The sequence below is a fragment of the Cystoisospora suis genome (genome assembly GCF_002600585.1).
Source record: "Cystoisospora suis strain Wien I chromosome Unknown contig_1641, whole genome shotgun sequence".
NCBI lineage: Eukaryota > Apicomplexa > Conoidasida > Eucoccidiorida > Sarcocystidae > Cystoisospora > Cystoisospora suis.
In genome coordinates, this window is record NW_027154441.1 from 4,253 (window position 1) to 16,762 (window position 12,510).

The 12,510-nt window shown below is 52.7% G+C and overlaps 1 protein-coding gene across 1 annotated transcript; it reads right to left on the minus strand.

Moving 5' to 3' along the window:
- Positions 1–2,451: 2,451 nt before the first annotated feature.
- Positions 2,452–11,327, minus strand: CSUI_003635 (hcngp family protein). The gene is made up of 7 exons (XM_068063831.1): positions 10,100–11,327; positions 8,852–8,905; positions 7,950–8,048; positions 7,349–7,469; positions 6,540–6,695; positions 5,795–5,938; positions 2,452–5,438 (listed from the first exon to the last, which is right to left on the minus strand). The coding sequence occupies exons 1-7, from the start codon at positions 10,595–10,597 to the stop codon at positions 4,882–4,884; spliced, it is 1,629 nt and encodes a 542-aa protein (XP_067924193.1). The 5' UTR covers positions 10,598–11,327; the 3' UTR covers positions 2,452–4,881.
- Positions 11,328–12,510: the final 1,183 nt, after the last annotated feature.

Sequence of the window (12,510 nt, forward strand, 5' to 3'; positions counted from 1 at the left end):
GCTTACCTCTAGTAGTACTTGACAGCTAGCCTTCCTCAGGGCTAACCCGCTTTTCCTCCACTCTCTATCTTGTGTGTCACCTTCTCCTTCTTCCCATGCTCGTGTGTTTGTCATAGGGAACCTCAATCGGCTAGGTTGAAAGGTTCTCCGAGTGATGACAAAACAACACAGACCATTGCAAAGTCTCTTTTGATTCCCCCGTTCAGCTAAGTCTGTCCACCAACATAGACTGTCATCTTCGTCCCGTAGTCTTTTCCTGGGGTTAGACAGACATTAAAGCCATGGTTTCATCTGTAGTAGCTTCTCATAATTTTCCTCAGCCACAGACGGTTCACCTTCTCTCTTAACTCCTTCATGCCCAGGTCCCGATTGGTCGCACATCAGGTCGAGAAGCCTGGAGTTCTCACGTTCGGGCTTCGTAAAAACTTCCATACCGAATTCCTCCACTTTCCCGCCGTTGAAAATGACAGGGAAAACATTTTCACACACAACTTGAACAGAAAAGGTTTCCATGTCTTGGTCATAAGGTCGTCTAAGATGGCCTTCGTTGAACGGAGAGTGACTATCGAGACAGGACTTTCCAGTTCGTAGGAGGTCCTCCCCCAAAACGTCATTAGCTCTATCACAAAATCCTTGAATTCGTTCTCGGCCTTCCAGAAGCATCGCCCTAATTTCTTCCCTACATTACACCCGGATAGCATTAAACTCCACAAGAATTGCATTACGAAGGCACTACCACACCGTCTCCCCGAAACTTTTCTAGAAAAAGATTACTCTGCTCCGGTCCCTGCCATCGCTCCGGTTGTTACCGTTCTACGGGCTCCGTCATTTGAGACGTGGCCTGCGGATTTCTGGACGCGACGGCCTCCGCTGCCTACGTCGCCCGTCGCGTATCCCAACCTCCTGCTGCTACTTGCTCCTTGTGCTTGAAGCGTGCCTTGTGACACCTTAGCGAAGGGCACACAACGCATTTATCAAAGGCGGTGTCGTACGACGGTGGCATAGTTTTCCCGACAGTAACGGTCACTTCGGCCACACGAGACAACTGACAATGACGGTTGATACCTGTTCCTGAGTTACAGTGCGGCACGTCGTGCCTGTGGTTACCCTTCCGAACAGGCCACACTTCCAATGGTGATTTTGACCCGCTTGCCGCAGTTATTTGTGACCACTGAGGTTGGTGGCACCGGGAGTGCCGAACACCTGTTGAACCTGCACTTACTGGACTTATATATGCCCCAGGTCACCGGTTGCGTTCACCAGATTCGTGAACAACGTCTCTGCTACGGCGCGGTCAGAGGATAAGGAAGGCAGGCGTCGGCTCCACCACGTCGGGCACGATCGGTAACAAGCGTGACCCACTTTTATCCGTAACACTAAGAGCAAGAATGTTCACGTCTATTGATGACGATCAGTGCTTACGGCAACGCGGCCTCGCCGCAGCTTCGGCACTCAACACAAGAAAGCCGCGTTCTCTTCACGGCCTCCCCGAAGGGGCGGCCGCACATCACTACGTTCACCACGCGACTGGCAGGAAGCTCTCAACGCTCCCGCTGGGCCAGGTGAGACGTGGCACACACAGCTGGTGGCATCCGAAGACCTAACATTTGCAAATCTGGGACTGTGACTAGTGTCTGGACAACTGGCTCTCTGCCCGGTAGCAGCGCGTGCTGCCGCTCCGAATGACAGGAACATCACCGAACGCGAGCAAAACAGAAATGCGACGTTCCGACCTCTGACAACCGCCGGCATCCCTGCCTCGCGGCCGGTATTGGCGTTTGTCGATGAACGGTCGGTTGAAAACACTAAGAGGATGTGCCTCGGCTCGGCCACGTGGACGATCCTTAGCTGCTTAGAGGCGAACGGTCGATGGAAAACACCAAGGAAATGTGCCTTGGCTCGGCCACTCTCATGACTCTTAGGTGCTTACCACCCACTAAGGCTGTAGTGTTCCAGTACTCGTCCTCCGAAGGCGTGAGCGACAATGGTTGTCGGTTACCGTACTGATAATGGAGGACGGAAAGCCTTAAGCGCGCACGGCACACCCAAGTGTGTCCGCGAAGAAGACGTTTAGCTAGCCTAGTAACACTGACAAAAACTCGGTTCAGGTACACAAGAAATACTTTACCTTTCCGCTCTCGGAATATCCCAGGCACACAGCTGCACTCTGCTGAAAAAGCACCGCTGTGCAAGCTTCAACAAGATGTGTCGCCTCTCCTTGGAGGGGGCACGGGCGCTGGTGTCAGTGAATCGTCGGTGAAGTTGACCTCAGCCTCACGAGGCAACTTTGCCGGACTATCACCCGGCTGCACTGCCAGTTCGCACTGCAGCAGTTGCTGCGTTGAACACCCGAGATAGTTACACAGCCTTACTTGGTTCCGCCTTGCGTCCCGAAATATCTTCCAGCAGTGTCCACGTTTAGCAACAAGCTAGTTACTGTCTCGCGATTTCATGACCGTTTTCGAAAATGCGCCCTACAGCCGACCACTGTCCATGTAACTGTGACTCACAGATCGCGGCAGGGAGACAAAGACAGGACTTCTTTGTCTGCAACAACGAGCACCACACGACGTGGAACCAGTTGTAATTCCTACGAAGGAATGCCATGCAAGACCGACGGCACGTACAATACGTCGCACTACGTAGGCAGCCGCCGTTGAGAATAATCGCCCGACTGGAAAGCGAATCAAGAGCTCGTAGGGTGAACGCTGGCACGGGTGGAACAGCCACCACACTCAGCTCTTCGGCGCTGTTGACGAACAAACAACTTGTTGTTTGCCGCGTCTTTTGTTCGAAATATCGCCGGCACTCAGGTTCTGTTTTACCTGCCACTGTCAAGGCCTGTCTCCTGAATGTACTTGTCTGGCCGCCGGTAGCATGAAATATACATAAGACAGCGCTTCACGATTTCCGTACTCGTGTGCATTCGAACCTGATGTTTTTGCTCGGCGCATCCTTCTCGGAAATGTTCACCGGTGTACTACAAGACACCATAACGTCCAAACCTTCGACGCACAAGCAGGAACATCTTGAAACAAACGTCCCACTTGGAGATTCACCGCTCGCAAACAGCTAACAGTCTCCCTTTTCCGTACTATGCTGGAGCCGAAGGTGTTAGTGGTCATCTCTCGGCCACGCGCACTGGGAGTGCGCCGCGTTTGTAAAGCTAAGTTCATTCTATGACGGCTGCCCGCTTTCCATAAGTACCCGGGAACACCGAGTTGTTCTTACGGACCACAGACCCGTTCACGTGCACTGCCAAAGCAGAACCAGGGCTTTCCCGCCAACCGGCGCCAGGACTGCAGGCGACTTCTTCCTTATTGCTGCTACAGCTACGCACAACTGAGCTTCTTGTCGGATATTCTGCTGCTGAGAAAACCCCACGCCCGGCCACCAGGAATCTAACAACGTTTACAACTCGCTATCGGGATTCCAAACCGAATGTCATGACAGTTACTATTGCCACTGAAAACGATACTGCACTGTCATCGATGAAGCCGTGCGGGACACCGAATCACGTTCACAGCTTGGTCCTAACCTGCCTTTCGAGAAAGAGAACTAAGGAGAAACAAATGGCATACACCAGACTCTCGACAACGGCCGATGCATGGAGGCTATCGACAAAGACGGAAAAAGTGCAAGTGCCCTCTCAGAAGCCCCCAGCGGATTAAGCGTTTTCTGAGCCCCTAGGTGCCGAAATAGCTCTGGACTCGAGCTGAGGACCGTCTACTGTCCCCGGCTATTCCTGACGACCGAGAAAAGAGAAGCAAAACTGAATGAGAATCTGTTGATGCGTCAGAAACAACGCCATTGCAGCAGTGCTGGCTTCATGGGTGTTAGTAACGCACGCTACAAGTTTTCGCAACACACAGTCTACGTTTCGCTCCGCGTGCCACACGTCGTGAGAGCGCCCCGCGTACAGAAAAAACAGATACGACGCCTGCTTGCTGTTGTACGTTGTCATCCACTACCGTCGCTAGTCCACCGCGGCGATGTGCGGTGACCTGTCATTTCCTACAAGTCCTATGAGTACACAGAGGCTCTCATCGACGTGCCGGGGCCGCCGGGATGAGGGGACAGTGAACATCTGTGTAAACCTACCCGTACGAAGACTGTAGGTTCCGGTTTCGTGTCTCCAAGAAAGGCCATCACCATTCATTCCTCAGATCCAAGACAATACCTGCTCTCAAAGGGCCGGGCCGCGACAGGGCAGTCGCACCCGCCGCAGCGCCGAGTTTCTACGCTGCGCAGTACATGGCAAGAACCCGAACAGGACGAGCTGCAGTACCAGCACTCGCATCACTCGCAGCTAGAGAACCATAGGCGGCGCGGCAACGGTAGTCACAGTAGCGCCAAGCCAAGCTGCAAGGACGCAGAGAGCATCGCGGCATCGATGTGACAAGAAACTCNNGGGGGGGGGGGAGAGGAAAAGCAGGCAGCTGTCTCAAGAGCTGCACAGTCACAAGTTTAGTACGATGAAGAGGGTATAAGCAAGACGACAGTATTATATACAACACCTCACACGAAAAGACACCTGTACTGGCAAACGCAAACCGCAACGTAACCTTTTCGTTCCTTCCTTCTGAACCGACAAGAATCATCTCTTCAACAAGATCCGTCACTTCCTTCCTTTGTTCACCCTTTTTTCATCTGATTGGGGGCTAAAACCGTAAGGCCTCTCTTCAATCTAAGGGACGCTTCGAGAGAGCGACTGGCTATGCCAACGCATTACGGACACCCCATGTCTGCGTCATTCCCGGCTGCATGCCCGCGGGCGCAGCGGTCTCGCTCGTCCGCTCGCAGTGCCCTTCTCTTCTCTTCAAATTTTTGCGTGCCCACCACCCTGTCCTCTGGAAGAGCGAACAAAAATGAGATTCGTTTTTATTTGCGTCTCTGAACGCCACTCGCTCTCCCACGGTCGACATCAAGCGGATCGCCCCACCTGGTGCTTAATGTCTTCGTCGAGGGCTTCGTGCCAGTGACACCACCGGTACAGCCAGGACCGCCTTCAGCAAGAACAGAACCACCACCTTGATCAAACAAAACTCCTGATCCCATGGGTCGTTGCTGATGGTCCTCCTCCTTCTTCCCAATTGACCCTCGGCTTCCGGCGTTACTGCTGCTGCCGCCTCCATCTCCGGCAGCGCCACCACCGGCACCTCCCCTGAATCGGCTGCTGCTTGTGCCCGTGGGGGACGACAACTGCCGATGAGACAGTTTGGCCATCACCTGCTGCGCCTGCTGTGCTGTCGTATGAGAAGAACGAGACAAGCCCACGGCCGCTGCTGTTACTCCGGCTGACCCGACGGTCCCAAGAGTTGAAGAAGTATCGAGAAAACCCGCCTGACAGCGGCTAAACCCTCCCCCTGTTTGAGCAGACAGCAAGCGCTGCTGAAGATGGTGCTGGACCAACGATGCCACCATTCCACCCTTTGTCGCTGAAAACAGATACAGAAGAACGTGACCAACACGTCTACAGAACCTCCTTCAAGCAGTATAAAGAAAAGTATATCCTTGTGATTGGGCGCTCTCGAGCGAGACGCCAGGACGAACTGCAGGACGCTAAAAAGTATACAATCCCCGCTAGGAAATCTCTTGGTCAGTACGCGAAGCCGAAGCCAACTCGCGACGATGATCCCAGAATATCTTTCAGGCACTTCTCATTCCACACAGCAGCAATGCTTTTGTGTTAAAACCCTCAAAGCTACGCATATAGGAAAATCCTCACAAAGTTCTTATGAGCCTAGCTAGGGCGTCCTGAAAGGATATCCTCAGTACGACATCATTCACTTACAAGTGACGTTGTGGAGGGCGGCTGCCAACTGAGCCATCGTAGAAGAGGATGGCTGGGGAATCGAATGGTCGGCCCTGGAAGGACTAGCAATTCTATCGAACCGCGATCGTTTCACACTCAGCTCGGCACCGCCTTGACGAGGATCTGTACGGATGCAAACGAAACAAACGACACCGAAATGTTAAACAACTCCTGTCTACCGTTACCAAGATAATCATGACTGGGAAGAGTATGCACTCCTGAGTGGTGTAGACAACACCCGAAAAGTTGCGCGTGATGCGCATTGTTCTTTGTTACCGCACACACAGAGAGAGGGTTGGGCTGAGAGTACGAAGCTACAGTAGTCGCACCAACACTAGCAACACTGTGAACACAATCGGCCGCAGCCCACTCGGGCATGCGGGCCGATCCCCAAGGTCAGAGGGGCTTCGACACGATGTGCTGGTGTTACACACAGGAAGTGTGGCTAGTGGATCGCTGTCCGTGTACAACACAACGAAATTTCTCACCTGAAAACGTGAAAGCACTCTACGGTTGTGTACGAACCCGCGGGACGCCAAGTGGTAAACAAACTTTACTCATGCCCCGAATACAAGGATGCACGGGACATCATCACCTACCACTTCGACCTCACCTCACGCTTCACGACAAATCGGCATGTCAGCCAAGACGTTAACTTGCAATAGATACCCAGTGCATCGGCACACACTCATACACCACACATGTGTCCGACTCTACGACGTACCGGTAGACGATAAATGAGAGAACATTCCCATTGCGGTCCCGGGGGGGAGAGCCGAAAGAGGCACTCCAAGGAAGGGTGGAGTTTTGCGGTCCACTTCTCTCAAGCCTGCAGTCTCCGTCCGCCGCGGCTGTTGTCGCCGGCTCTCAAGCCGCCGAACTTCAAGCACCATGACGGCACGATTAAGGAAAGAGAAACACATACACTCACCCCTTAAAAACATGGGTACGCCCGCGTCCATCCACATGAAAAAAAGTTGGCGCAGACCGCCACAGAACCACAATTGAGTGGTCGAACGAGCCAAAGAACAATCGGATGACACCGGTCTGTCTCCCACTTCGCTTACACATGAGACGCTTCAAAAAGTATTGGTTCTAACACCTACATGTCTACATATATATACACGAGTGCAGCGCTGCAGAGAGAGAAGTAAAACTATGTGATGCGAAGGAGAAATTCTTACTCGTATAACCTCAGACTGACATTCGTCTACATACCCACTTGCAGAGCGAACAGTGGCGAGGAAAGACCACCAGCCCTCTCGGCTATCCACATGCGCACTATAGGTCACACATGTGACAGTTCCGTCGGCATCCGCTTGCACCATCGAGCCGCATCAGTTGACAACGAGGAAATGAAAACAGTCCGCTGAGCAATGGACTATGCTTTCACATAGCCTACCTTTGTCTGTGAGCGAGAAAGAGGCCAATATATACACAGCAATGCACGAAGAGTATCCTTCTACGGTAGACCGGCGAACGGAAGAAAACGACGTGAGAAGAAACCTTCTCCAGGGAGACAAAAGAACTTACCAAGGTAAACGGAAAAAGGCACTCCATTAACAGATTCAAAGGGAGTGACAGTCGACGGATCGAAGACGGATGGCGGATAATTAGAGCAATAGGGGTCAATGTTGAAGACTTTCATGATTTTCTGCAGACAGACAACAGCGCACATCATTAGTGTTCATCACAAAGAAGACCCTCGTCTGCTTCACCAACACAGGAACCCCGCCCTGTTCACGAGTCCGAGCTTATCCGGCGCAGCCTACACAGTCTTTGAAACTTTCGTGTCATCGAGACTCATAAATAAACGTCGGATGTATCTTTGCACATCCTGAAGTAGACCGGACGCCGGCCGTACCGCGCCGTACATTGCACGTCCGCAAGGGCCTCGTGGATTTCGCTCCGTCTAACGCTACCACGCTCTAATACAAAAGCACTCGAAAGTCGCCTAGGAAAAGAGGGCTCGTCTACTGTATACGAGAGTGAAGTCAACGGCCTTTGATGTAGCCAGATACTTAACTGGGAAATGAGCAAAAGATCCGAGTGTTTTTCTCGCGTCACCGATGAAGCCCAAAGCAAAGGATACAATGAGGCGCCGTTGTATGAGTCAGGAAGAACCCCGACTTACTTCTAGCAAATACGGGTTCTTGAAGTCAAGAGAAGCGGCAATGTTGCCGTTCACGGTGATACCCCTTCTCTTCAATTGTTGAAGCCTCTCAACGGTACGCTGAATGCCCACACAAACTCTCAGATCCCACTTGTCCGCCTCTCGTACCTGTGCTGTCCCGAAGAGAGAGAAGAGACGACGACACTGGTTGTAGATGGCTGTAAGCGCCACATCTACTATCTCTTTTTCTTTGTCGACACAGAGCTAAGCTGATAAAAAAAGAGCTCCGTCTTGCACGAAGTAAATAAATACTCAAAAGATGGTCCCACCCTGCCCGAGGCAAACAAACAGAGCGCCTTAGAACGCGCTTCGGTTCTGCTTGAGTGGTCGCTATGCGACGTATGACATGTCCAGATACAACCACGTCCTCACACACATGCTCTGAGCTCTTTGCTACGGTCAAAAACAACACACCGTCGTTATACACTCCAGTGCCAAAGAGTTCCCATCATCACGAACAGGCTCTACACCGTTGACGAGCATCCAACGTCATCCAAGTCAACCCTCGGACTTTAGATACGTACACGGGGGAGGAGCCGTGCATGAATAAAAATACACGTGCCCATTATCTCGATCACAAGAATACATAGACAACTACGTCACACTGAAACACGGCAAAAGGTGCCCGCAACAACACTTCTTGAAGAAACCAGTCCGAGATGTCGTAAATGAACCCACGGGAAAAACAGGCACGCTCTTCCTCTTGGCCTTCATGTACAAAAGCGAACATTACACAAGTCCTTAGACAGAGAGGGGACGGTCTCAAGACGAAACCAGAGAGTTTCGAGGGACAGCAGGACAGCTTGATCAGCCATCACGGTCTAAGTAAAAGAAAAAAAAAGTTGTCAGACGACTCGACTCACCAGGAGTTCCTTTGGCATGTCCCCAGGAGGAACCGCGGGCATCAAGGTTACATGCTGCACATACAAACGCAGGAGCCACGGATGAACTTGCGTCGAACCACACGCGGCTTCACCTCGTTCTCTGACAGCCACTCCCTCACTACGTAAGCATGCCCCAAACAGGTGGCCAGCACTGTGTTGATTGTGCTGTGGAACACATGCTCTCCGTAAGAAGCTTTACTCCCTCGGATAAACCGCCAATCCTGCTGCTGACTCCCATTTTCCTGTACTACACTTATTCTCCCCGAACCCGAGTGCAAACAGGTATGTTATCAGGGAATAGTGGAAACAGACTGCGGGGAGTACACCTGTCCGCCTATGTGGATAAGGAGCTAGACAGCACGCACTGATGACTGAGCTATTTTGCAGCAAACCAGAAAGCTGCATGTGCCCTGCTTTCTCAGTTTCTGTCTTCACGCCGGAAAAGTTAGAACCGTGCGGTGCTCTTCCTAATCTGCCCTCGACGTCCACATGAGCCCAACCAACACTCGATGGAACGTGGGAATACAATGTGCAAAAATCCTACACAACAAAACCTCCTCAAGCGAAACTCTCCGACGCAGAAATCTCTTCCACAGTCCTCGTAGAGGCTGGACAAGGTAGCATAGATGCAGGACCTCGTACATTTGTGCGTGTGTTACAGGCTGTCCGAGGAGAGGTAGGTATCCCCCCAAATAAAGGGAATTGCTCCGATAACCACCGATTGAGAGTCGCCAGTGAAAAAGCGTAATACTTTGCAATCTTCCCCAATGATAGGCGATCAACCTTGTGTTAGAGATGGACGAGAAAGGCGCCGTTGATAGAAGCCACAAACGCTGCCACCCTCTACCCGCGGCATCGGTCCCAGTCGAGTGCGCTCATTTCCCAGCAACACACACGATTCCTTCTATCGAGAATGATGTTCACTCTGCCTAACTGTAGGATCATGAGCTATGGCCGGGAGACTTAAGCCACCAGGGAATTTCACATGTTTTTTGTGAAGAGTAGACACCTCATCGGGTGACTACCAGTCTGACGACTGGATTCTTACCAAAAACACAATCCGCTTCCCTGGACGGGGACGATGCCCGGAAAGTGGCTGTCCGCATACAGGCGGGAAACGTCTAGATATCTTCACTACACGCTGCCTTGCTGCTCACTCACCAGAAAGGACTGTTATTTTGACTTAACCGGGACACAAATACTTCTGATTCCTCGTCCTCTGCTTACTCCTCCAGTAGGGCCTCCATTTGAAGAGGAACTTTTGGTCGTTCTTTGTCGTAAAGCTTGGCGAGATCCATTCATTTTCTCCGTGTCCTCTCCGCCCGTACAACTCGACACGCCTGGATCGACTGGTATGTCTCCTCTTTCGCCATCGTGCCTGTCCAAAGCGGTACCTGAGTCGACGACAACCCTACCTCCTCCAACGGCCAGACGCTTTGAACCATCTGCATTACTGAGAGTACCAGGAAAAGTCCGTTTTCGCCCGTCCGGGTCAACCTTTGTTTCCCTGAGAATGTTGGGGCCACCCTCCGGAGACGCATCACTTGACAAGGCGCGCGGAGAGGGACCATTAGTTGAGAAGAAGGTGGTGCCGGTGCCCGCGTGGCCGTCCTTGCGCTCCTGCTGCTCGAAGCCGGCAGTCTCCCCGTCAGTACCCTTCTGCTGCTCTCCCCCTGTCTCTTCCTCCTCCTCATCTGAATAGAAGCCATAGTCCACCAGACTCATGCTGAACACTCCCCCGCAGTATCACGGGAGACCATTCTGCACGCCTTTAAACGCACGCCTGAGCACCAACGGAAATCAGAGGCGCCGCTTCAAAAAAAACACCGGTCCCGCTCTTCAGCAACAAAGGCAAAAGTCTGCCGCCATGAACCGCGTCCCCTGTGGAGAATTGAAGTGTTCCTTAGCTAGCTCAATTGGAGATGCGCATCGACGAATGACACCCGAAACAAACTGCCGATAGCCTGTTCAGGTCCCCGTCCACTACGGCACATGAGAGGGTACCCGACCGGGGGAAACACAGTGAAAAAAGAACGGACAGGCAGGCGCCGATTTTGTACAAGCGGGACGATACTAACACCAATTCAAGAGGAAAGGAATGCAAAGACTTGACGGGAAGATGGGGAAGCACAAGAACTTCCTGGAGCACTTGTTTGCAGATCGTACGGTCGTAACAAACCCATCCCCGTACCGTATCCCTGCGAAGAGTGGCAGGGATCTCTCTGACAGTTTATCCGTTTTCAGAAAACATTAATTTCTCAACAGGTCCTGGAGAATGCACCCGATCGCCGCAGCGCAGCCCGGCGCTCGGACGCGCGAAATACGACTGTCTCAGGGGAAGAAGCAGGTGTGGCAAGAAAGGCAGAGTCAGTACTTTCCTCGTAAACCGGGCAGTCGCCTAACAGGAACAAAAGAGCTAAAGCAACAAAAATTCGGAAGGAAAGTGACCAAGAAGATACTAAGCAACGACGCCGTTCGTCACACGAGGTGGGATGCAGATTTCCAGACCCCCTCACAACTCGTAGTCTCGGCTACCAGCAACCATGCTGGTGGGTGAAGCCGCGCGCGGCCGCATGCCCACTATTGCTACAGTTTCTTTTCCATAGAGCTGACGCCTTCGTTTTTCAGACTCTACGTTGCAGCTGTCCCCACTTTTTTTTCCACGGCAGTTCTCCTCCCCTGTTGTTGTGTATGCCAGTGGTAGTGTGCGGGTTAACCTGCCACTGCCCCCGTGGGCTCCTTCGTTTTTCTCACTGACAATGGTCCTGTCTGCACACGGCCAGGTGTATTGTCAGTGGGTATTAGGCGAATAACCTCCGGGCCCGGGGAGAAGTGTGGACCCGTTGGCCGATGTATCGGCCTGTACGCACACGCACACACGGACAGGCCTGTTGCCAGGGAGAAACCGCAAGGAGTGCATGGGAATAGCGGCACGCCGACTCTCAACGCTCCAACAGGCAGACAAGAAAGCAGATGGGCGCGAAGGGAGCATGCAGAAACAGACAAAGCGGACAAAACGATAAGGGGGTGTCCGGAGAACGGAGGCGTTCGCTCCCTGTGAAAGGGAAGCCCTAGCAGTAGTGGACATGCCGCAACCGGCGCTGACGGCTTCACTCACCGCCATGCTTGCTGGTAGTCGAGACTACGTGAGTTGTGCGAGGGCCTCGCCGTACACGCGGAACGACGCGATCGCCCTGAGAATCGTTAAAAAGGGGGACCTCATTACTTGGTGTGATGATTGTTATGATGCGAACAGGGACGGCGTCTCTGGAGAAGTGTCAGAAGAGGCCTCTCACTGACCTACCGTACCGAACCATTAGGATAGTCCAGGACACGGTTGGCTTCGCTGCGAGTTGATTGGCGTGGGAGTATCAGCGTTCAACCAAACAGGTTGGACGCGTATCCACTATGGGGCAAACACTGCCGTCGAGATGCTTGCTTCATACCAGCCAGCGTGTCGTCAGTGGTCCAGGGTGCTCGAGGCTGTTCTGTACTCGTCAGTCACCACAGACGGAGTCCCTGTCACGGGGCATTGCCAGCCATCAGTCACGAAGCCGGTTCCATGTGCCTGTCAACAGTACAGCCCAAGGCATCCCTGTTGGCTCCTGAGAGGAAGGCTTTCTTGAAGCGGCCACGGA

Coding starts and splice junctions, on each gene's coding strand:
- CSUI_003635 (XM_068063831.1), bottom strand. CDS start 10,597: ATGAGTCTGGTGGACTATGGCTTCTATTCAGATGAGGAGGAGGAAGAG. Junction 7,470..7,949: donor AGAACCCGTATTTGCTAGAA/GTAAGTCGGGGT, acceptor GTCTGTCTGCAG/AAAATCATGAAAGTCTTCAA. Junction 5,939..6,539: donor CTCTCATTTATCGTCTACCG/GTACGTCGTAGA, acceptor GCATCCGTACAG/ATCCTCGTCAAGGCGGTGCC.